Below are 26,577 nucleotides of genomic sequence, written 5' to 3'. Positions count from 1 at the left end.
AAAACACTGGAACATAATACTTTTACGATGTTAGTGGGTAGAAAGGCTCTAAGGAGTTGTAGCAGTATGACAGTGCTACCTTACAGAGCCCATGCCACTAATGGGAAAAAAATGGTCTCTTCACCATGGCTACAGGTTATACCTCCAATTCTGAAGAATTATATGGAAAATACCTGATTTTAGTCAAAAGCAAGAGAAGGGATGGATCAATACAAATGCTTCTGGAAAAATCAATTTAGTATCCCAATGTTTAAGAAGGTAGTATATATTCACATAAACAAAATATACTACATTATTACATACCAGCAGTTAAATTGCAGAGCACTGTATTTGGTGTGATTACTGTCTGTTGCTTACTAGCCTCCTAATTAGATTTGTCTTTAAAGACATACTTTTTTTTTAATGTCTTTTTTTTTAATGTAGGATAGATGCTACTTAAGGAGGATGTGTCAGCCGTAGAGGGTACATACCCTTAGTACAGTTGGCTAACTGCCTAGAAAAACATATTCATACTAAACTCAAAAGGCACTGTCTTACAAAAAAACAACAGTGCTGAATTAAAATTAGTTGGGGCAGGTAATTCAACATGTTATACCTATTGATGATTCTGAGAAAACTTTTAACTCTTGAAAGGAGGGAGTTTGTAAGGTGCGGGGATGAGTATGTCTCTGAATCTAATCATTTAACTGAGGACAATGACAGCTCATTGACATTACTTTTTCTCTACAGAAAGTGGTATGAGGACCTGTAATGTGGTTTTGGTTTTTTGTTTTTGTTTTTTTTGCCAGTCCTGGGGCTTGAACTCAGGGCCTGAGCACTGTCCCTAGCTTCTTTTTGCTCAAGGCTAGTGAGTGCTCTACCACTTGAGCCACAGCGCCATTTCCCCTGTAATGTGTTGTTTCATGCAACTGGGTTTTGAAATACATAAGAATACGGCAATAATTTTTCTTTGAACCTACAGGTTCTCCTGAAAAGAAAGTTGAGCATTCATCCATGAGTCAAGCAAACAGCACTGAAAGCCCTGTCAAAAATGGAAAAGCAAGTCCAATACCTAAAGATCAGAGGACTGGAAAGAAAACCTCAGAGAATTCACCTGTACGGAGCCAAGGGCAAAAGGGGAATGATGACTCCGAAAGTGATTTCGAATCAGATCCACCTTCTCCAAAGAGCAGCGAGGAGGAAGAGCAAGAGGAGGAAGAGGTTCCGGGAGAACAAGGAGATTTTAATGATGATGATACAGAACCGGAAAACCTGGGTCATAGGCCTCTTCTCATGGATTCTGAAGATGAAGAAGAGGAGAAACACAGCTCTGATTCTGAGGAGTATGAGCAGGCTAAAGCAAAGTACAATGACTTGAGATCACCCCAAGATGCTAATACAGTGCTCCACACCCCAATTCATTTACCCTCCAGTGTTGGGGTAGAGACTCTGACACCGGAGTTCGATGTGTTTGGCGCAGTCCCCTTCTTTGCAGTCCGTACTCAGCAACCCCAACAAGAAGGTGAAGGGAATGGCTCTCACCAGATGTTTCCTCCGGTGGGGCCAGAGCAAGAGGAATTCGATGTGTTCACCAAGGCACCCTTCAGCAAGAAGATGAGTGCACAGGACTGCTCTGTGCTGGGGCCTGAGACACATACTCTCCTTAGTCGCTCCCAAAGTGTTGATATATTTGGCTCCACTCCCTTTCAGCCCTTTTCCACCCCAAGTAAAAGTGAAAGCGGGGAGGACCTTTTTGGACTCGTGCCATTTGAGGAAATCACTGGGAGTCAGCAGTACAAAGCCAAGCAGCGCAGCTTACAGAAACTCTCCTCTCGCCAGAGGCGCACGAAGCAGGATGCGTCCAAAAGTAATGGGAAGCGGCACCATGGCACCCCCACGAGCGCAAAGAAGACCTCGAAGCCCACCTTCCGCACTCCGGAGAGGGCTCGCAGGCACAGGAAAGTGGGCCGCCGAGACTCCCAGAGCAGCAACGAGTTCTTAACCATCTCGGACTCCAAGGAGAACATTAGCGTCGCACTGACGGACGGCAAAGATAGGGGGAATAATGTTCTACAAGCTGAAGAGAGTCTGTTGGACCCTTTTGGTGCCAAGCCTTTCCATCCTCCAGACCTGGCCTGGCACCAATCTCACCAGGGCCTGAGTGACATCCGTGCTGATCACAGTACTGTCCTGCCTGGGCGGCCAAGACAGAATTCACTACATGGGTCATTCCACAGTGCAGAAGCGTTGAAAATGGATGACTTTGGTGCCGTGCCCTTTACAGAACTTGTGGTGCAAAGCATCACACCACATCAGGCCCAGCAGGCCCAAACAGTCGAATTAGACCCATTTGGTGCTGCTCCATTTCCTTCTAAACAGTAGATACTTCTGCTGGATGCTCGGCATTAACTCCTGTTTGAAAAGAGTATGAATAGTTTTATGAATTTAAAAGAAAATTTATTTGTATAGCTCTTTATATCATTCATTCTTACAGGTTAATCAGGCTAGGTGATTTTTAAAATAAACCAAATAGAAAAAGGAAGTAACTCTACAGGGTAGTAACTTTGGAGGCCACATCCAAGGAGAGGAGAGCTAAAGTGAAAGCTCAACAAGTTTCTCCTTCTTGACACCATGGCACAGAATTGCAAGCATAGTACTTCCGGTGGAAGCCTGTGGCACCTGTCTAGTTGTGTAGTCATGAGAGAGGACAGACAGGAGCTGGATAGCATTAGTTTCGATATGAGAATTTCACTTGTGTGCATATCCCAGGCTCATTCCACATCTAGCATTTAAAACTAGGCTGATTTGTACATATATAGGTTGCATATAAGGTCTTTTCTAATTTCCATACAATAAAAAAATTACTTCTCTCAAAAAATTAGCAAGGTACCTGGAAAGTGTATAGATTTTACTTCAAGTACCTTTCTCTACAGAGCGGAGCCAGAACTATTGTGCCTAAAACTATTGTGTTAAAAAAAAAAGTGCCATTAATATGGACTATCTAATAATATGTGAAATAATGTATATATTAGCTCATTAGACCTCTACAGTGTATGTATGCATATTTCAGAACATGTCATACATGATAAATACATATAATTTTTGTCAATCAAATACATTTCAAAAACCTGGAATAATTAATGGGCGTCTAGAGAAATATCTAGCATTTGAAAAATAATGAAAGGGGAGGAAAGAATTCAACACTTTAGAAACATTTTGTTTTATCATATCCTTAATGAAGCAAAGTACTGAAAAAATTGGGAGTGAGGACAAGGGTTATATAAAAATTTTATTTCAGGAAAAAATATGTAGCTGAAACCTTGAATTTTTTAAATGTTTACAATGTAAAGTCATTTTGCATTTAATAATGTACTTTATTAATTTCTACCTTCATCAGATATTTTCCATTAGAAGTAACAATTATTTTGCTTTGGTTTAGAGGGCGGAGTAGTTTTAATAGTGCACACAACAGTGACACCCATAAAGCCTTATAGGCAGGACTCACACATCCTGCTACAAGTACCTCTGCACTAATACCATATCTGCCAGTGGATTCAAGGGTTGCATGAGGGGCTAGCGTCTTAATCTGCTAGCTCGCTGTATCTTTAGAGAAAAGAACCCAGCTACCAAATTGCCTTTTTTTTTTAAGAGATCACAAATCCTAAGTATAAACTTGAGATTTTATAGAAATTGTGTTTAATGAACTAATGTGAATACAGTATCTTGTGCTTCCTGCTTGAAGTTATAGTGTTTTCCCTGTCAGACTAATATTTGGAGTTTCTTGAGCTGTTAAAGCTATTTACAAACAGGAGTGGAAACTATAATCTGGCATTCTCCTGATTGCTACATTTTTAATTCTCTACATTCAATTAGAATCTCTTAACTATAGTGCCCTAGTTAGGTTAGTTTTTGCTTCTTTTCATTCTTAAACTTGGAAAGAAGCAAAATTTATGTAACTGACTACATACTCATTTTTTTATTTGTCTTTTGTATGCTATGTCAGACAGTAGAGGATGGGGAAGCTGCGTGAATCACAATGTAGCACAGGTGTATCAAGCACTATATATCACTATTTACAGCTGTGCTTTAGAGTGGACTACACCAATTACTGTCCTTATGCCAAAGGGAAATATGTTTGCACCTTTTTTTTTTTTCTGATTCTCAGGTTGATTAATATTGGTAATGCAAATGCTTAAGTAGATTTTTCTTTTGCAATAGGTTCAAAGTGACTCTTTTAAAGAGAAGACTTGATTACACATAGTAATCCATGTGCCACAATAGGATTTTATCAAGTAGAACTCAAAGAAAAATGGAAATCTGTTGGTTAAGGAGTACACATCACAATACCTTAGAAAGATAGCTGAACTAATGTGAACTTCTTGGAATGTAAATATGAAATACATTATTTTACTTGCTCTTCTACACACTGAATAATTTTAAGTGCTTCAGACACTGATGCAGACCCTTTGCCTTATAATATTGGATAAACTATTCTTAAAATGTTAATTTTTTTATGATATTATAGCATTTCCTCTCGATTGTAGCTCAAAATTTTAAGACATAATTTCTGATCTAATGGGACAGAAATTGGGCAAATTCCATGTGGTAAAATTTACAGGCATTTTACCAAGGTATAGAGATTTTACTTTTCATTTTCATTTATCACCTCCACATTAGCACAGTCAAAATGTAGGTCACTCCATAGAGCTGTTGCTCGATAATTTCCTTATGAGAATTAAGTTCCCGTGGCAAGTGAAAACAGTAATGACCCGCACAGAGCACTCAGTGAAAATTTGGTTCTATCATGGAATGGTCCAATTCTGATTTAAGGAAGGACTGGTGGAAATGAAATTAATTCTTAGCATTATTTGAGTGCTCCCTGTGCCTCTAAGGGCGAGATGTAGTCGCAACTCTAAACCTGCTATACTTGAACATCACTAAGCAAGTAACACGAAGCTGGCAAAACTCTGAGGCCAAAGTTGTTTTCTAACAGCTTTAATAGTATTTGTTCATTTTGAATCATCTTTTTTAAAAAAGTGGACCATTTGCTCATCTTTTACTACTTTAGTAACATGTTAGTATTTAAAAGGTCAACTTTCATGGCATTAATGTATTTGCTAGGACACAAAAATTGATGTGTGTGTATACACACACACACACACACACACACATCAAGGAGGAAAAGTAACTGATTAGTATTTATTCAGAAGTGTAACCTTTGCCATCCCTGGGTATCTGTGTATTTGGGCATAGTTATGACATCTGATCTGCAGGAAGATGCACCTTTTGGTCCTATTGTTTATAGACTGTTCTCATCTTGCTAGTGGAAAATACTAAGGTGGGACCCACTCTTCTATGCTTATAGTCATTATGCACAGTTTTCTGACTACTCAGCTACCTGGCTGGGTTTCTTTTAGGTTTTGGTACTTCACATAAACACTGTTAGAAGGTACAAGTATATTAAAATCACTAGTAGTCTGAAGAGTTTGGGTACATTTGTTTTAATATATGTAGAATGTGCAGTGAACTTTTTTCCTTTTTAGTAAAACTATTTGTTATTTTAGGTCCAATTACTGTGAGAATGAGATGATATATCTACTGTGAGAATTACCATAAATGATAGTTTATTTGAAAACTTTTATACTCAGTGGTGTTTTATATATTAAGACACAACTATATATAGACACATGCATGCACATCACATCTCTCTACTGTGGAGTTAATGTGAATTTTTAAAAAATGGAATTGCAATCACAATCATATCTAAAACAACATTCACTCCTGGAGAGGTTTATAAAAACCACTAAAAGAAAGTTGATGAAAATGCAAAAGATTGTTATTTTTGGTTATTTTTATTTTAAAATTTATAGTGCTAATTTTGAAAGAATTGTTTTATGCTATTTTTTGTGATTGAGAAGTCATCTAATAGCAGTATAGAAGCTACTTTTTTAATTGCTGGAAAACAGCTTTAAGTGCACTTTCTTTGATTACACTTCCATTTTGTGTTAAACTTGAATTTTCTGAAGCCTTTTATGTACCACTAAGCAAATAACTTTACCCTTTAAATAAATCAGATTTACATCTTTGTTATATTTCTAATTGTTATGAAATATATGTGCTAAAGTAACTTCAGTCTTCAAATATTGCTGGGAAACTGGTATGAATCAATTTTCCCCCTTGTATATCTAATTAAGCACTAATTTTATTACTTTATTGCCTTTACATTGATTATTCTTGATTCTGTCCCTGATTCACTTTTGTTTGAAGTTTATTTTCTTACTGTATTTATCATACCTACTGTTTTAGTAATCTGCTTTCTTTAAATGCAATAAATCCCAAAAGGACTGCCTATTCTTTATAATCAGTGACTGCGGAATTTTTCATTATCTTATTAAATGTTTGGATATAAACTATTAATTCTTTCATTTTCTTCATAGACAATAATCATCTATTACATACTAGGTAGTGGCATAAAAAAACTAAAGTTAGACCCCCTGTTCTTAAGATTCATGGTATAGGATTTTCCTAATTATTTTTTTACAACAAGAGCACTTATAAAGGATGAGTTTTTTAGTCACTATCATTACTGATATTCATAACTTTGTTTTGAATAATTTGAAATAGCTTTCACATCATTATATAAAGTATTTTTAAAACTCTCAAAAGACTATTAACATTTGTAACTTTAAAATCTGTGTTCAAATGAAATAGTAGCTTTATCTGACTATTGTCAGAAAAGAGGCTTTGGCACATTAAAGAGAAAGTGTCAGGGTTGTGGTAGTTTATATTCCACAAACTGGAGGGCTTATTGGATGGTGGTTTGTGACAGTTTCTCAGTCATGAACATTCATCTTACTACAAATGAACATTTCTAAGTAGTAACATTAAGTTACACCGAAAAATAAGGACACATTTTTAAACAAATAGTACACAGCAGCAAAATATCACAAATTATTACAGAATATAAAAAAACAATTTGTAACATAGAAACTGTTGGAATTGTTATAGTTCTAGAAAATACATGATGTCAATTGAGCTGCTTGTTTTGACATTCCTTCTTAAGGAAGTTTAGTTCAAGCATTTGTGTAATGTAAATATTTTCATGTATTTTACAAAACTTGTAGTTTTGTTAAATGTTAAAAAAGATACTTGAAGCTATGCACAGCTGGCTTATGCTTGTAATCCTGGCTACTCAGGAGACTTGATCTGAGGGTCATGGTTCAAAGCCAGCCTGGGTAGAAAGTCTGGGCAGGAGACTCTTATCTCCAATTAACCACCAGAAAACTGGAAGTGATGCTGTTGCTCAAGTGGTAAGGTGCTAGCCTTGAGCGGTAGGGCCAGCATTCAAGTCGGACAACCAAAAAAGAAAGATTGACATAGTTGGCAGAACTGAAATTACATGCATGCAACGGAGTGCTCTGCTGACACACATGTAGAACAGGATGAGGGCCTTGGGGCTTTGTGTTTAGTCCTGCTTAGGTTCAGTGTCATGGAAGTACTGTGTGTGTACTGTTTCTTTTTCCCTTTGGAGTTTTGTTAAGGTAGTGTCAATTCTTCACTGTCATAACCCCACAGAGGTACAGTACTCAAGAGCACCTAGATGTTTCAATATAAACACTGTGATAATGCAGAGAGAAGACAGCTCTGCCCTTCCCTCCAACAGCTGAGTGGATTTATAAAACAAACCCTCACATTTTACCAGGAATGATGATTTGGTTGATGTCGATCTACTTATTTCAGCAACCAGCAGGAAGCCAATTATTCAGGCTTTGTCCCTTTACATTTACTAGAGTGCTAAGTGTGTCTCTAGTAGGTACCTGCCACATGGAGAGATGTACAGCTCTATGCCAGTCAATCACAATCTTCACTCTGTCCACGTGGGATGCCATAAGATGTGAGAGAGAATCTCTCATTCTTCATTCCTGACTCTAGAATATGATGTTAAAGCCTTTATGTAGCATAAAAATGACAAGCAGCACTTAATATATTTAGTAAACCCAGTTTATTTACATTAATACACACTTTGCCATGCAGCTTACTGAATTGTTCTCAGTGTAAAAAAAAATGACAAAACTTGCTTGCTATTTGAAAATAGCTTTATGTAGAAAGATGACTTTCTTAAATGAGTACAACTCTATCTAGTAAATTTAAAACAGCTATAGATAACTGAAAAGCCCTTGCAAAGTCCATAAGTAAAAACCTTAGTTTTCACATAAGTAAAATTAAAACTAATCTTATTAATACTGTAGCTCCAATAGTACGCTTAATCATTTTAATAAACTAAAAAAAAAAACAAACCAAAAATAACAATACGTTGTTACAAGGCTCAGATTTGTAGGCAACTTTTAAATATTCTTAATGGTAACAATGTCTTAAATTTTTACCAGTAGTGCTGCGCACACAGTAGATTGGTCAATAAATGCTGAAATATTATCCATAGAAGTATTATCCATAGCGACAGTCCATAGTCATTCATTTCTTATAATAAATACATCAGATTAAAGATAAAAACTATTCCTACATTTAACATTTCCATAAAGCATTGAAATGTTTACATGGCATAATTTTCCCTACAGTAGACTAGTATATATTTTAAATTTCAAGAAATTGTTGCTTAAAAATACAATATGTTCTTTTTATGTATTAACTCAGATGGTACATGTTACATAACTCCTTCACTATGACCAAAAATCTCCAGGAATAAAAGAAAGTAAAACTTAAGAATCAGTGCTTTTTATTTTTGAGATCTTACAAAAAAAATGGTTCCACACATAAAATAATTCCTTTCCTCCCACTTTTAATCAGTGTATTTCATGTGGCTAAAATGATTCAGTATGTATTTACAAGCATTTTATCCTACTGTTGTTACATCAAAATTTCCTAATATTTAGCATACAAATTGGTGGTCTTAATGAGATACAACAGCCATTTTCAAAGTAGCTTTCCACCACAATTGTTATGTTACAGTGTGCCTGCACTGAGTCCACTCTGAGAAAACTCCCCTTGTGCAAAATAGCATTGGGAATTTATAATCCAGAAACACTACTCTAGAAGAAATGATGTTTTATGGGAGCATAAACTGAGGTACATTAAAGTAACTTTCCTAAGGCTGGATGTATAGAAATTTGCATTTTAGGAATAAGCTTCAAAGTAAAATTTTTATGATACCCAGTTAACTCTCACTGTCTTGAAAACATAGCCATATTTAAAACAACTTGTCAACTCATTAAGAAACCTTGATGACATTTTATAATAAACAAGGTGTATGAATGCTATAAAGCATTTAATTTTATGCCTATGAGAAGGGAAAAAGACAAAGGAGTTACACTGTATAATTAGGCAGTGAAATAAGTAAAAACAAGAGCAAGTTAATGCTTCAGGTCCAAATTTTAGATAGCATTTATAAATTACTTGAGTTATCCATGAATGTACTGCTAATGCATGCATAAACAGAACACTAAAGTATAGGTGAATAATATCAAGTGGAAGATTTGCATGAGTCTTCTAAGGCTCAAGGTTTATTTCAGGGTCAAGATCCTATGGCCATCTATCTAGATCTTAAGACCTTGAAAGTAGCACCCATATGGCTGAAACCTTCATTATGAAATTCAGGGCTACAAATTAAAAGAGATCAAAGTTCTTCTGAGATCAAATCTTCTCAAATCCACTCTCAAGAACTCAATTATACTATGAATTAATATCTGGGATTAAAAAGTTTAAGTGGATAATGATTTTGTTACTAAACAGACCACAGGATTTGTTGCTAAATCATGCCCTTCGTTTCCAGTGTGACTCTTACATGATGAAAATAGCAATGCATGTGAATATCTCTCAAAGAATTTTCAAGATTTTGTCCTGGAAAACCCCCCAAAACTCAGTGTGTTTCTAAAGTTTATAGCTAAAGAAGTACCTTAAGTGCCACTTTCTCATAAACCATTTATTTAAAGGCTGTGATTATTCAAAATTACTATTTTACCTTGCAAAAAGCATAAGCTGTAACAATCGCTGCCTTGATTAGGCACTTAAACTTGATAATTTAATGAAAATATCTTCTACTATAGTCATGAATTGGAGATGAGCCCTTCCTAAGGAAATTAAGCTGGTGTTAGGTAAAATGGGCTCTATTTGTACATGAGCTGAACATTCAGTGTTGCTATCCAGATATATCTTGAGGTGGCCCACAATTTTTCACTTCTGTGTAAGCAGCAAATTTGTAGTAGTAAGGGTCTACAAAGCAATTATTACTTCAGAACCCAGGTATATATTTCCATGTTTATAAATCCTTACTCATGATACATTAAACAACAGGAAAAAGAAAAAGAAAAGGAATGGAAACTTTAGAAATAGTGGGGTCTACAGTTCCCCCATTGAATATTGCTCAACAACCGAATTTGCCAGGTAGCCATACCTGAATTCACACATGTGAAATATAGTCAGGACAAGGCTTGCTATGTCTGTACTGCATGACATACACAGTTGACTGGTGCCACCAATATAACATCACTACTGCAAGGATATGCCATATTTGGTGGCTTGATCCGAGGTAGTTTAGTTGTCCTGAAAGGGAAAGTAAAAAATTAATATTGACCGCACTATTTCAATGTTAAAGATGCATTTCTATCACTGACTTTGGAAATATAGCTTAAAAGTAGAAAACATTTTGATAGCTTGAGGGCCTGGAGACTGTAGCAATTCAAATCCAAGTGCTTTTTAAAAAGGCAGAAAATGGGCTGGGAATATGGCCTCATGGTAGAGTGCTTGCCTCACATACATGAAGCCCTGGGTTCGAATCCTTAGTATCACATACATAAAAAAGACAGAAGTGGCGCTGTGGCTCAAGTGGAAGAGTGCTAGCCTTGAGCAAAAAGAAACCAGGGACAGTGCTCAGGCCTGGAGATCAAGCCCAAAACAAAACAAAAACAACAAAAAAAGGCAGAAAGCATATATGGGTCTAACTTGAAGGTTTCATTCAGTAAGCACACAGGTGAAGTTCAGAAATGTTGTTCCTAGCGTTTTAGAATCCAACCTTTTATTTTTGCCTACAACTTAACATAGATCTGGTATCATGGGGAAATATCATTACATGAAAGAGATAAAAGATATCCATATTACAAATCATGGCGTGACTCAGGAATTAAAAGCAGCAGATACAAGCCTGCTAAAAGTACTTTGTGTACAGGTATGCAGGAAGAAATCACAAACCTTAATCTTGTGCCAATAAATGCAATAATTTTCAAAATTCTGCAATTATGAATGGGTTAATTAAGGTTGTTTCATAAGTAACTTCAGAGAGCAATTTAGTGTCTCTAGTGAAACACTAAATTCAAAGTTTCCTGGGATTTTGATCTTTTTCAATAAATAAAAAATGCAAAGCTTCAATAGCTAAGTCTGAACTTTATCTTTCTCATAGTGCTTCTATGGGTCATGGAATTTAAGTAAATATTCTGTTATCTTTTTCTTCCTTTTTGTTTTCTTCTTTCTTTTACTTTGTATGTGGGGGGGGGGGGGGTGTTTGTGGGTGTATTCATGCACATGCACCAGTGCTGATGCTTGAACTTGAGGCTCTTACCACTTGAGCCACATTTGGTTTTTTTGTTGGTTAACTAAGATTAAGAGTTTCATGCCCGTTTCTGCCCAAGCTGGCTTGGAAGCTTGATACTCAGATCCCAGCCTCTGAGCAGTTAGGCGAGCAGGAGCCGCTGGTGCCTACCCTCCTCTTTTCCTTAATAGGAATAACAATCAGAACAGAACATAAATTTTAAAGTACAATGGAGCTTGAAAATGCAACTGGTTTTGGAAGAAAGAAAAAGAGGAGAGTGATAGAGGGAGTAGAGGATCAAGATGCACTGTATACAAACTGGATGGGTTAAAATGAAAACTCCTTGCACAACTAATTGATGATAATAGAAAACAATGTATAATGGCATGGGATTCTTTCTTTGTGGGTCTTAATTCTTTTGTTGGTGTCCCAAAGGGCCACTAAACCCTAGTTAAGTCTACAGATCCACTCTTAAAAATACAAAGGATTACAAAGAAAATAGACTAGTTTAGATGCATCAGAGAACCATTCAATTCTTTCAAGTTGGAGTTCCTTGAACGCATCAAACACCACTGTGGTATTTGTCTATTAAAAATAAATGAACAAAAATGCCTGAGCTGAATTTAAGTTTTCAGGCTTAATTTAAAAAGAATTCTTGGGCTGGGGATATGGCCTAGTGGCAAGAGAGCTTGCCTCGTATACATGAGGCCCAGGGTTCAATTCCCCAGCACCACATATACAGAAAATGGCCAGAAGTGGCAGAGTGCTAGCCTTGAGCAAAAGGAAGCCAGGGACAGTGCTCAGGCCCTGAGTTCAAGGCCCAGGACTGGCCAAAAAAAAAAAAAAAGAATTCTTAATATCCACTGTTTTTGTGCCTCCCACATTTTCATGCATGAAAGATGTCCTACAAGTGAAAACAATATTATCACTTAAGACTTAATTGTTTTTAGTCACACTGTCTTTGCTGCTCTCATGTACTTGCATGTAATCACCCGGTCAGCTGCATGGCACATTTTTACCAAGCTCATCTTGGAGGAATGTGATGTATTATTTGATCTTTTAGAAGTACCTATATTACACAATTCCTAACCTCTGATCTAAATATTTTGAGACTGAAAAGCACATGGCCGTAATCACATGGTATAGAAGCATTTTCATAATTCAAATTTTTGTGTGTTGAAAAAACCCAGAAATTTTATGCATACATGTATGTATTTTTCATTATTTTTTGCAGTGCTGGTGATCAAACCCAGTACCTAGAGCATGTAGGTGCTCTAGCAGTAGAGCTATTTCTCTAGACCCAGAATTTAAAGAATATCACTTAATAAAGCAATAAAAAAATCAACTCGTTATGTACTCAAATTCAAATTCTATACACCTAGGTTTTTTCTGTGTTCCCGTTCTTATTTTGAGCTCATTAGTGAAATATCAAGCACAGAGAGGAACATCTGAACATAGAGGGAGACTCACTCTCTGGACCAAGGTTCCTCACCCTTTCTCCTTCCTCAGCACATGTAAGGAGTGATACAATGCCATTTCCTGTTCACTATGGAAATGAATCTTAACCTAAAAAGAGGAGGGGCAAGTTTGCAGTTGATATTTAAACTGCTCCAACTCCAAATTGAAATATCAAGAAGCTGAACACCTTACTGGAGTCTTTACCTATTTTACAAAACTTTAAGATGTTTATCCAATAGTCCCTTCCCATCCACAAAGAACACACTCCAATACTCCTCAGTAGATGAGTAAAAACTGTGGACAATATGGAATTCTATATAAACTATTTTTCCTACATATCTATGATAAAAGTTTAATTTACAAATTGAGTATAGCAAGATATTAACAATAGTAAAACATAACAAGTATAACAACATACTGTAGTAAAAGTCCTATGAATATGGTCGCTCTTCAAATGACCCAAACAGATATTAATATTGTGAACTGTGGTACACCACAGGTACCTGAATTATAGAAAAGGGACACTATTGTACTGTGAAGTGAGCTTAAAACTAGCTTCTTTTCGTCACCTTCTCTTACTACCTCTAGTCTCTTTACTTTATTTCTTGCTTTATAAAAATATAAAAATTAATTAAATAATTGGTATTTGAATTTTCTTTAAAAAATGAATACAGACTGTGAGCTACAGGAAATCTTAAGAGTCTAAAGCCAACTCTGTCATTAGTTTGTAACTGTAAGACAGTGGAAACACCACCTAGTGGACCAATCAAATTGTGAGGAAGGGAAAGTCTGTGAAACTATCTGGAAAGGTAAAGTTGTAGGTAATATTTGGGGAAAAACAATTACTTCATAATCAAAACATTTAAAAATATACATTAAAGTTTTAATTCTCTAAAGAATTTATTTCCAATTTATTTAGAATAAGCTATAAAACCATGACAAAAGAGACACCTACCTGGAAAATACCGTTCTGGAACTTTGGAAATGTAGAATAGGAAAGCAAGAAGAGCAATCACATACATCACAATTACACGCGGTGCAAAGTCCTGAAAAAATATTGTTTTTAATGCACATTTTCCTACTATTACCAATTCTCAATTCATTATGAGTACCGGGGTAAAATTTAGGGTTGCTAAAAATGAATTATTCTGAGAAAATGTCCAGTATCTGAATTCCTGCTTTTCTACTGTAGGAAGCAGTGCATAGGAACAGAACACAGCCATGTTGTAAAGGTTAGGCTATGAAAGGAGCTGGAGTTTCTGCGTTGCTGAAGAGCCTGAGGATGTTCAAGAACCCTGCAATGTAGTATGGGGATGAAATACTGCATGTAGGAAGAGGACTAAATAGTTTTGCCCATAAAAAACTCTTCTAATATCCCAGATCAATGACTCTTAAATATGATTTGCAGCTATTATATACATGTTTCTAATTCTGATTACAAACCTAATGTACCACAAATTCATTCAAGAAATAAAGACAATTGATTTCTCTTTCCTCTTCAAATTTCTGAGAATTGTCATGGCTCTCCCTAACTCACAGCCTTCAGATGGATCAGTCTCAGATTTCTTCACTCCAAAACAAAGCTTCTAATCAATGCTTCAAACTTCCACTCAACTCACCCAGAACTCTTTATCTTCTTTCATGGCTCATTCTAAGTATTTTTCTTTGTTATTCTGTGAATATTAGCACACATTAATAGTACAAGAGGGTTTCACTGTGGTAATTCCACAGATGACTACAGAGTACTTTGACCAAGTTTAAGCTTATCACTTCCATCATTCCTTTACGCTTCTCACTCCTCGACTTTCTAAGACAGTGTTTGGTGGGTTTCATTATTCTATGGAAGACACAATCTGGCTACTAAGCTGGTTCAGGTTAGGGTAGACTGGATGCTCATTATGCAGGTTTCTATGACAGATGTCATAGATGACCTCACTGTCCCCCATGAAGGCACAAGCATGCCTTCATGTTGGGCTCAACTATAGCTGTGGACAGCTGAGGGGTGGGGTAAATGGAGAGCTCCAGATTGTGTACACGTGTATATGTGTGTGTATGTGTACACATATATTCTTTAGCCTGTCTAGCTTTTCTCCTTCCAAAATGAGATTAGTCTCTGAAAGCTTCTCTTTACTCTCATTGTTATGATGATCTGTAATCATACATGAATTCCATCTTTGAGAACTACTATCTAGTCATATAGTTTAAGATTTGCGAGTATGAAAATATTCTCATTTTTTTCTGAATTTCTCTAAAAAGCATTGACTTAATAGGTCTTTTTCTTTTACTTTATTATAAGTTTAATAGAGGTTTATTGTCTACATATAGGAATTTAATCACTTCCATATTAGCAATCAATCACTTCTAGTTAGAATTAAATCAAGGGTGGTAGTTTCCCACTGTAATTTCTTATTATTGGGGGATCAAAATTGAGAAATGATGTTTTTATAAATCGCAGAATCACGTTCCTCATAACTGCTACTAACTCCAACTTTCTGTCGGTTTCCTAAACTCTTATCAAGACAACACTACTTTCGTCTATTAGCCAGATCACTGCACTCAATTGACTGTCATAGAATTTCCTTTTTTTCCCCCCCAGTGGTGTACTCATGCTTTTCTCTATCACATTTCCAACATCTTGTGATTGAATGTAAGCCCAGTAGTTCTTTCTATTGTACTAAACTGATACTTTTGGAAAAAACTTGCCTTTAAAATCTCACTTTCCATACATAGGTCCCAATCAACAAGTGTGATTTCTGCCAGCTTTCCTGGCATACTTAGTTATGTTAATTTAAATATTTTCAGTTTTGCTTTACTTAGAACATTTTTGTAAGGACCTATAAGGAATGTTATTTCTAATCCTCTTTTCATGAATACTTAGCTCTCACTGAGGTTCTCCCTAATGCACATACACTTCCCCTACCGTATCTGAATTTAATAACTCCTTTTCTATTCTTAGTATATTTGGTGGGTTGAATATGTTTCCCTGGTTTCAGCCATCTGATGATTTCTAAATCTTTATGGCTAGTCTCAAATTCTGGCCTAAAGTCTAGACCCTGTGTCTGTTTTTACATGCCAGAGAAACCTCAAACCAAACAAGTCTAACAACAACAAAAATCTTTCCCGATTGCTACCCTACCCCCAGAGGGAAAAGTCAACTACTCCCACTTTTCTACATTGGTTATCTTTGGCATTACTACTGGCACAGTAGAGAAGCTAGAAACTGTGAAGTTCTCTCAGGAGAAAGATTTAAGTATTTAAATACTGATGGTAACTGAAAAAGAACTAAGAATGTATTATACAACAGAAATGACATCTCAGAACAAACAGTAATTACACTTTACCTTAATTCTGAAAAGTGTATTTAACCAATATAGCTGTGAAAAGCTTTAAACTCTGCTACCTAAAAGTATAATTTCCCCAAAATGACACATATAATTCAGCTCAGAAAATAATTCTGGGCTAAGTATTTTTTCTGTGAATTTTAGAGGCACTGCATTATATTCTACCTTTTAACATTACTACTGAGAGAAATGAAAACTACAGCAATATGCCATTAAAGATATGCTCTTAAATGTTAGTCTCACTCACAAGTCTTAATTACATTACTCTATTCAAAAGAAATAAACAAGAATGACAAAAAAATGAAGAGAAATACTTCCTTCAACCTACCTGTACAACAGGTGCACTGATTCCTCCATTAAGCCAAACCCAGTGAAGAGTCGGGATCACTCCATATCCGGAAACAGAGCAAAAGATGATAGAGCGGAGCCTCTGCCACTGCTGTGTAAGATAACTGGGATGGATCTGTGCAAAGAACACTGCCAGGATCATAGCAAGCACGGTGATCAGGTACACTTGGCGCCAATACTAAAATAAAAGGAAGTTAAATTGTAATGGAAGGAAATCAGTATTTTTGGCTTCTATTATTACATATTACACAACTATTTTCCTAGTATTTTCATTCCCAAACAATATTCCCTTTCTTAAAAATGTTATGTTCCATGTAATTGTTAAGTTTTCAGGTTAACAAACCAAATTTCAAAGAAAGGCGGTAAAAGAAAATCATTCCTACATAAATGTTTTCTGTGTATCCATTATATGTTAAACATAGCTAACTGTAGAAACAAGTAGCACTCTATCACTTAAGCCACAGCTCTACTTCTGGCTTTCTGGTGGTTAATTGGAGATCAAAGTCTCATGGACTTTCCTACCTAGGCTGGCTTCAAACTGCAATCCTCAGCTCTCAGCCTCCTCAATAGCTAGGATCATGGATATGGCCACCAGAGCCCAGCATCAAGACTGATTTTAATATGGACGCTCTCATGAGTAAGCTAACAGACTCAGGGAAGAACAGATATGTAAATGACTGATCACATCAAATGGTAAGTATTGTAATTGAGTTCCAAATAATGTTTCAGAACCACAGGGGAGAGAATAATGAACATTAACTGGGATAGCTATAACACTTCACAGGGGAGACAAGCTAGGTCTCGAGGAACACGTAAGAATGTGTGGGATGGAGCTTTCAAGGAAATGGAGCAGCAAACGCAGACATAGACGTTTGAAGAAGGCAGACTGAAGAGCATTAAGATCAGGTTAAAGACTCTGAACTTTATTTTGCTGACACTAAGTATTACTCAAGAAGTGAATGATAAGGCATTTTCAAACTGCCTTATAAAAAGATAACCAGATATTAGAAGGAATGACTTGGCCCCATTCGTGAGGAAATGGAAAGACTTGGAAAAAAAATCATAAACTTTACGGTTTCAGTCATTGGAAACAATTCGTACTTGTCTAGGGTAATCCTAGCAGAGGAGCACAACAGCTCAACAGCAATGCATATATGACCACATAGATGATCCTAAGTGAAATGAACTACAAGATGGGGAAATGAGTGGTTTATCTTTGATAACATTATTGCCAATGTACCCTATGAAATTATGACTTTTTCTTTTGTTTTTCTTCCCCATGTTTTTACCCCTGTTGTCACTGTAACTGACTTTGGTACACAGGTATTGTACATATGTTTATTGGAACTAGGAAAGGGAACACCAAAATGGAGAGACAAAGGGTAAAAGGCAAACCAATGCAATAGCAATACTTACAAGACTTTATTCTGTAAACCAACTGTACCACTGGGGGAAGGTGGGGAAGGAAGTGGGGAGGGGGACGGTGGGGAAAAAAAGAGGGAGGAGGTAAAAAGTTTGATAATAAATGTACTCACTGCCTTACATATGTAACTGTAACCCCTCTGTACATTACTTGGACAATTAAAAAAAAGATAACCAGGAAAAAAAAGGTGAGAAAAATCCAGTTAGAAACACATTGTGAGTTTACTAAAGAGAAAATGGGGCTGGGAAGTGAGCACCAGATTCTGAGCATTTCTGAAGGCCTAATAAGGTCTCAATGGCTGGGTAGATGTGTGTGTGAGAAACAGAGAGAGAGTGAGAGAGAGAGAGAGAGAGAGAGAGAGAGTAGCAGAGAAAGGCTTGAGTCTTTCTAGCTTAAAAGGCCACATTAATGGCTCCCAGTAATGGAACAAATAATGATAGATAATCCATGTATATGGTGTCCTTGGGGAAAAGGACAAGGAGCGTGCAACAACATTCATTGTAAAATATGAAGAGCTCTATGTGAGTCATTGAAAAGCTCAGCATCACACAGAACAAAGGTTCTCTTAACCTGAATCCTTAGAACATCTACAGAGCTATTCACTTCCTGAAATCTCATGTCCAATTGTTTATGTGTGTGCCCAAATATATATTCTCCTGAATCAGGGCTCCAGAGTTTCATTCTGAAAACAGCTTGTGTTCCTTGAAATGTATTGAATAACAGAACAAAAGCAATGGAATATTTGGAGATAATTAGAAACCAAAAGGAAGAATGCAAGGCTTGACTGGCTAACATTTTGGTCAGATGTTGTATTCTATGATCACAGTTACAAATGGTGCTTTGTACAAGGCAAGAAATGACTTTGTGATCATAAGGATAGAAAGCAGAGTTGACCTGAACAGACATATTTGTTAAAGACACACACTGCCTTATGTACTCTATCTAGGTATACATCAAATATAAGAGTAAAAAAGGAAAATATATTTCTTATAGATCAGGGAGCCACACATACACACATTTATTTTCCTCTCACTAAGAAGTTTAAGGATAAAAAGGGAAATGGAAAGTTGTAGTCAACTTCATAATCTTTAAATAATACTAAGTTTAATTCAATTCTATAAACACAAAATTTAAAAAATATATATTGTGAATGTCTGAGGAAATGCAGCTATGTGGATTTAGTGAAAACATGGTAATTCAATATCTACAGTAAGTTTTACAAATAACTATGTACTTTTTTATTCTAATGGAAAATTAGTAAAATATCAAAGTATTGAACTGATATTAGATGTACTAATCATGTACTCAGAAATTCAAAGGAACCACTGCAAGAAAATCTAAGATCCACATAAAAGACAGAATGTACAATACTTAGAACTACTTACATTATTACAATAAAATGCATAAAACACTCCTGAGACATAACAGCCCAGTATTCCAATAGAAATTCCGGCATAATCCAATGCCATCCATCTTCGACATGTTTTTTCTGACCGATGGCAGGAAAAAAGATGATATCCCACAGAGCAAAGCATACAGACCTAAGAAAAATAAAAAATCATGTGACAAAGCAAAAATAAATACAGCCACTTATCACAATATTTATGATGTGTTTATGAGTCCAGGCTCTTCAGCAATACAACCTGGCTTGGTGTTATCAGTGACCTGGATTATAAAGTTTGGCTGGTACTCATGAAATATATTAAACACACACACATATCTTGGAGAAGAGGTTCACACAGCAAAGCATCATAATGAAAAATACAAATTCATTAAAGAATGTCATGTAACTGTTTTCACATCATGATTATAAAAAGTCCTATAAAGCAAGGTGTTTTAACTCCAATATAGGTTGGGTATTAAACTACTAAAGATCTCAAGTATTCTTTTATATTCTAGTCATTAAACAAGTTGAACCAGTTTCCACAGACTCAATGTCAATATTCAATAACAATGCAGTTAGTCATGACTTCATTTCTTCATCCACTAACTGAAATCCTAACTTGTCTGTGACTTTTGGCTACTAAGCTACCAATTAGTTTAATGGCCCAAATAAACATGTCTTAAGAATGTTTTGTTGTTTTCTCAGATTGCCCTTGTGATTAATAGCCATAAATCTGATGAGTACCTTAATATATATACTATAACATTGTTACAGTAATGGGTCATAAAAGAGCTAGAACAAAATAACAGTCAAACATAATCTTAACTTAGAAGTTAGGTAGATTGGCAAGCAGGCAATCTACCTGGTGTGAGATAGCCTAGCATATACACATCTGAATGAAGCTGAATTTCAAGTGACTTTTACTTTTTTCTATAAACTTAAACTTCTACATAAGTATATAGTATACATATAGTAATAAGAAATGATAAAACTCATTTCAATGTGAATAGGAGAAAAACTATGGTATCAAAGGGAAAAGAAAACAATGCTAGCAGAGAACGCAATGTTTTGAAAAGTTAATCAATATTTAGTATTCTCTGTTTTAAAAGGTGTAGAGTTTCTTAGGAGCTAGAGAAAAAAATACTCTGGCAAATTGGGTGTGTTTCACTTCTTTCTATGGAATGTTTTATCAACCAAAGTGGAAAGATAATTATATTGTTATATCTTTCATATTTAAGCTCACTGGCATGATAAACTAAATATCTCTTGATCTGGCCCTTGCTTATTTTTCCAACTATACCTTTCTCTGTTCTCCTAGGAATCAACCATAAAGACTAACATCTACAAGTACAGAAAGTGCTAAGTTTTCTCTTGCTTCTGGATCTTTACACAATCATCCACTCTGCTTAAATGCCCTCCTTCTCTTTCTTCTGTCTTTTGACATGGGTAATCTGATCTTTGTAACTTGTTTTTTTTCTACTCAGCATTAATCACTGCTGCCTAGCACAGGGCCTAAAAGTAGGCATTCAAGAAATACTTGCTAAACTGAAATTAGAATTCGAAAAAAAAACATAGGAGGAGGGAGTGTAGATGTGTTTCTTGGTCCTTTAGGGTCAAATTTTGAAGAAAATGTTGGCCCAAAATACAATAAAATGAAAACAACATCTATGTGGAAGATCTGCTGGTCCCTATCTCCAAACTGAGCCATAATACGTTAAGGACAAGGAGTCATGGAGAGTGGTGTCAGGAGGAAGAGGGATGACAGCTTTCATTTTTCCTTTATGTTTTTCTGTACTCTGGATTTTTTACATTTACTGTCAAATGATTATGCTTCATGATTTTTTTTGCACTAAAAGGATCTATATTTAAAATATTAAATACATTTAGAGGTGTTTCTATAGATGTTTGAAAAATATGCAGTAGAATTAACAACTGCAAGACTTACAAAAGAGTAGGAATGTAAAGTATTTGAACTTTGGGAACTATGAAAAGATAAAAAAAAATTAACACTAGAGCAATAGAACAAAAGATCAATACCTGTAAAAGCAGCTAGTTTTTTTTTTAAAAGCAAATACAAAAATCAGATACACTATAAATAGGAAAAAGATAACTCCCTCCAAAGAGGTTTTGTAGACTCTACTGGTCTTCTTAGGCCAGATTAATAAAATACAATTGTATATTCATATCTTGGTGTTCATTTTAAAATAGACCTTAAAAGATAAAGAGTAGAGTATGGTGATTAATGTCAGCACTTGGTAGGAGGCAGGATGATCTTGAGTCTTGTGTTCAAGGATAACTTTTAACCTTGTGTTCCCCCCAAAAAAAACAAAGTAAATAAATAAAAGTGATAAGGTGCAGGTGGCTTATGCTTGTAATCCTAGCTACTCAGGAGGCTGAGATCTGAGGATCACGGTTCAAAGCCAGTCCGGGCACAATCTCCAATTAACTACTCAAGAAACCAGAAGTGGAGCTATGGCTGAAAGTGCTAAAGTGCTCTAACCTTGAGCAAAAAGAGTTCAGGGACAGCGCCTAGGCCCTGAGTTCAAGCCCCTTGACCACCACCAACAACAAAAAAGGGAAGTCCAAGAGACTCATATATCTTTCTGATTATCCAGAAAATAAAGCTGGACTATAGGCACAGTTGTAAAATATGAGCTGTGACTAAGCAAGACAGAAAGAACATAAGGCCCTGGGTTCAAGCCTCAGTACTGGTGCCAAAATAATAATAATAATCGTCATCATAATGAAATAATTTTCCAATGTTTGACATCTAGTGGATTTCAAATTTACTGTAATAATATCTAAATTAGGAGAAAAACAGACTTGTGGAGGTTGTGCTATAATAAACAAAAAGTTCTCTTTAGTAATAATAGTGGTTATGAAATGACTCACCTGGAAGCAGAATAGACAAATAGAACAAATTACGAAATCTTCTCTGGATGCACTTGCCGAAGGTAAGACAGATGTCATGTCATATATTCCCAGGGTGAAGAAGAGAAAGAAACCCAGCAAATGACTCCAGATATTTACTGTCTCATTAGATAAAATAAACAAACTGCAAAGTAAACAAACATGTAGCTCAGATTCATATTGGTTGATTACTATCATCATTCAAAATTGGGAAAAAAATTATCTTAAGAGCATTCTGGTGTTTACTTCTTCTCATACTTACAATTTCTTTCTTTGTATTTGAATTTGTTAACACATAAATCCACCAGCCTATCAACCCCCTGATACTAGCACTACTCTATTCATCTACATGACACCACTTTTCTAAGGTGACTTGCTCAGATTATTCACTCTAGAAAATAAGTAAAACTGGATGTGAGTTATAACACTGTCAATAATAGATACCTGAAAAGGTGCCTACTGCAAGCTTAGTCAGAAACTTAAAGTACCTTTGTAAGTACTCATGAAATAGAAAGTTAAATGGATTTGAGAGAAGCAGAATAAATACACTGATTCACCGGAAGGTTCTAGTTTCTAGGACCAATAAGAGATTACTTTCAATATGGGCACTATGTGTCCTCTTTTAAAATGCCCTGCCCATTGACTTTGGTGGTACAGGTTGGTGCAAGAGTGTACTACCCACACCAGGAGTCAAGTGTCGCTCACTGTCTCGGCCTTACCCCTTGCCACAATTAGTCACAATTAGTTCTACAATGATAAGCATGCAAAGTTTTCTACTCTGAGCATCAGGTGGTGTTTTTATTTGTTGTTGTTTGTTTTGGTGCCAGTACTGGGGCATGAATTAAGGGCCTGGCAATGTCCCTTAGCATTTCTGCTCAAGGCTGGAGCCCTACGAATTATGCCAAAGTTCCACTTTTGGCTGTTTGGAGGTTTATTGAAGAAAAAAGTCTCAAGGACTTTCCTGCCAGGGCTGGCTTTAAACCCTAGTCCTTAGACCTCAGTCTCCTGAGTACCTAGGACTAAGAGTCAGTAGGATCCAGTTTCCTTAACTATAAAACAAAATAACTACTTAGATGCTGCTGTTCTTACTTCCAGCTCCTTTGGTAATTGTGTAGAATGCTTTTCAGATGTATCTCTTCATTGAAAGGCAATATCATGATTAAATATTAAAGTATTCTTCCATTTCTCTGGCAAAATATAACCTTTTTGCTTAATGACTGTCATGGACCCAGGAATCCTCAGGAGTAAGCATTAATGTATAACAACCTACTGAATGTGCCCATCAGCATAGTTGCCATTTTTCCATTTTTTTAAATGTCTAGATTTCAAATAACAACCAAGAAAAAAGTGAATCTTGTCTCATGAAGCTCAAGATTTTCTTGTATAGCATCAAATGTGAAGACTATGTATAACTGAGGGACAGGATGCAAGAATATTGTAAAAGAAAAATCTAACTATGAAAACTGACAACATTGCATCTTGTCTAATGCCATGTAAGTTTGCATTTTGTGAAGCTCCATGCAATGTGACTAATTGACCATTCTTTCCATGTTCTTCTGTAGCAGAATACAAATAGATCTGTTGGGACATATAGAACTTGGTCGTTGTTGAAAGCTGGAAAAGAGCAAAGGCAGAATCTAGAAGAGATTAAGCTAGGTGGAATATTAGGTGAAACAATATCCTCAGTAGAAGATCTATTTTATTGTGTAAATAACTGGACATCTAACTCTGTTCAATTTCAAAATCAATATCACAATAATATCTTCAGAATCATTAAGGATGATAAGAGCAACCATGGAAAAATCAAGAAAAAGATATGTATTGCTTAAGCAGTTCAAGGGCTTGCATTTCATTACAAAGACCTAGAGCTATCTGACATTTGTTAAAGTGGAAGACTTAAGTACATTCAATGACTTTTGACAAAAAGCTAAAAAAAAAAAGCTAGAAGAGCATTTTGCTTTTAAATTTTCTTTTTAACATAGGCTTTTAAGGGACTCTTGTTTTACAGGTTGGAAACTTCTAGGAGGTGCTTCTCAGGTGCTCTAGTGAAGACTGGGTGTGCCCTGTGATCACTCTCTTTGCTATAGAGCTTTTCCTACACATCACTTTCCACAATAGCTATTATGTAATAACGTAATTACCTCTTTAGTGTCAATAACCCGGGCTACTCCTTAGAAGCTTTATGGGAACAAGGACCAGTCTGCTGTTTTTTGTAAGATCTGATACAGGACCCTAGCACTTAACAGAGGCTCCTATCAGTATTTGCTAAGTGGAGCCCCATGTACGGCAATGTGAAGTTGTTTCCTATTTATCCAGGCATTTAACTGGTCCTGAACATCTGGCTTCCCACACGGCGGCTCTAAGAAGAAGCCAAACGTTCAGCTGTGCAAGAATGGCTGCGTCGTCAATGGGGTCGCATCCCAGAGGAGCACCGAATGGAATAAAGGATGTAAAAGCGCCCCGTGAACACCAAGGCGCCACGGGAGAGTTGGGCAATGGTTAGATTGCGGTATCATTATTATGCCGTGGGTCACACACCCCGGCGGGGCAGGAGCGGGGGAAGGGAGGAGATGACAGGGTGAGGTGGTGAGGGAAGGATGGATGCCTAGAGAAAGTGGGGGAGAGGCAGGGACGCGCCGGGCGTGACGGCCGGACCGTACCTTTTGATACACAGCCTGGAGGGCAGGTAGGCCCGGTAGCCGTCGGTGATGTACGGGTTGTCCTTGAGCGACACCGGGATCTGCTCGTAGGTGTAGAGGCGGATGCCGCGGGGCACCAGGACCGGCCAGTACTGGTAGCTGCCCAGCTCGATGTAATGCGCGCTCTTCAGCAGCTTCTGATGCATGGTTCCCGGCGGCCGCCGCCGCCGCCGTCGCCGCCACCGGGTGCCTCGCTTGCCCCGGCTCCTCCTCCCCGGGGAGGGGGCCTCTTGACCGGAGCCCCCGCCCCGGAGGCCGCGGACACCGCGCCAGGTCCTGCGGCCACGCCGCCGCCGCCGCCGCCCAGGCCCGGGCTCACCTCACAGACCCGCGCCGTCGCGCCCCAAGCCCGCAGCCCCGCCGGCGTCGCGGCCCTCTCTGACGTCAGCACGTCGCGCGAACCGCCCCCCGCGCGCGGCCCCGCCCCCCGCGCGGCCCTGGCGGCGCGCGTCCAGCGGAGGGCGCACTGCACTGTGGGGCCCACCGGCCTAGCCTCTCGCGGGCGAGGGATGAGCTGTGCACACGCGTGCAAGTATGTCTTTTGTTGTTTAAACAAAACGATGTATTTTTTAAAATTATCTTTACGTAGCTGTACAAAAGAGTTGTCATGCAACAGAGCAGTTTATGAATGCCAGCGCATCTTGGTTGATGTCACCCCATTCACCATTCTCCCCCCTCCCTCCTGGCTGTGTCCCTCAGGATGTGCACTGAAGCGACATTATTGCCTTCTCCCTCTTTCTTTCCTCTTCATTATTATGACCGCATTTCACTCCTTCCTCCCTTCATTCTGTATTCGCCTCCACACACCTTTTAAGTGCCAGTTTCCTGGCATTCATTCTGTTGACTGTTTTACTAAGGAATGACACTATGTGAATTCTCCTCTGCAAATACCACACTCTGGTAAATACAGTTGGGCACACTTGCGTACAACCCCGTATGTGTTTACTTGAACATTTATAGATTAGGTTTAGCTTCCACAGATTAGAGAAGGCAAGCATCCTTTATCACTCTGGGCCTGACTTCTCTTATTCCGTTTTCAACTAGTTGTTAACTTTGTTGTTGTTACATTTTGAAATATAAAGGGAAAAGAGGTAATAGAAAGAAGAAATAATTAGAACTAATTCCACTACTTGTCGGTTTATCATGGGAAAAGGACCTTTGAGGTTTAGATTCAACCAGCACTCAGAAATTGGTGGGAACTCAATCTGGTGAACATAAAACTTCACAAAATGAAAATTGAGTGTATGTAATGAACAATGTGGAGCTCATGTTGAACAATGTGGAGCTCATGTTGAACCAGGTTGAGTGTATGATGAACCATATGGAGCACATGTTGCATTTAGAGAGCAAAAGCCTCACACACTTGCGTCATGAGACCACTCAGTACATTCTATGCTCAAGATACATGAAAACTGGACATACTGGGTTTATAATAAGAACAGTATGCCAAAGATGTATGCTGATAAAATCACAAGGAAAATATAAAAGTCTCGAAT

The 26,577-nt window shown here is 37.2% G+C and overlaps 2 protein-coding genes across 7 annotated transcripts in view; one reads left to right on the top strand and one right to left on the bottom strand.

Moving 5' to 3' along the window:
- Positions 1-6,340, top strand: part of Bmp2k (BMP2 inducible kinase) — a 98,806-nt gene extending 92,466 nt beyond the window's left edge. For all 3 annotated transcript variants that reach the window (XM_048364628.1, XM_048364629.1, XM_048364627.1), the window contains one exon: positions 962-6,340. In XM_048364628.1, coding sequence (XP_048220585.1) covers positions 962-2,361 — 1,400 coding nt within the window. In that variant the 3' untranslated portion in view covers positions 2,362-6,340. The remainder of the gene's footprint in view (positions 1-961) is intronic.
- On the bottom strand, positions 2,259-25,440 carry Paqr3 (progestin and adipoQ receptor family member 3). Of its 4 annotated transcripts, XR_007213584.1 has the most exons (8): positions 25,043-25,440; positions 22,365-22,527; positions 19,474-19,629; positions 16,646-16,843; positions 13,932-14,022; positions 10,388-10,536; positions 7,797-7,907; positions 2,287-2,391 (listed from the first exon to the last, which is right to left on the bottom strand). XR_007213584.1 is itself a non-coding variant. In XM_048364632.1 (7 exons), exons 1-6 carry the CDS (start codon positions 25,225-25,227, stop codon positions 10,394-10,396), a joined length of 936 nt encoding a protein of 311 aa, XP_048220589.1. In that variant the 5' UTR covers positions 25,228-25,440; the 3' UTR covers positions 2,259-2,391; positions 10,388-10,393. The 4 variants fall into 4 exon arrangements, 3 of the variants coding, with proteins under 3 accessions (XP_048220589.1, XP_048220588.1, XP_048220590.1); XM_048364632.1 differs by lacking the exon at positions 7,797-7,907 and having other exon boundaries at positions 2,259-2,391; XM_048364631.1 differs by lacking the exons at positions 2,287-2,391; positions 7,797-7,907 and having other exon boundaries at positions 8,697-10,536; positions 25,043-25,439.
- Between the last annotated feature and the right edge of the window lie 1,137 nt (positions 25,441-26,577).

The sequence above is a fragment of the Perognathus longimembris genome, chromosome 16 (genome assembly GCF_023159225.1).
Source record: "Perognathus longimembris pacificus isolate PPM17 chromosome 16, ASM2315922v1, whole genome shotgun sequence".
In the NCBI taxonomy this organism is placed as follows: Eukaryota; Metazoa; Chordata; class Mammalia; order Rodentia; family Heteromyidae; genus Perognathus; species Perognathus longimembris.
The sequence above is the reverse complement of the archived record's forward strand: the minus strand, read 5'-3'. Positions and strand labels throughout refer to the sequence as shown.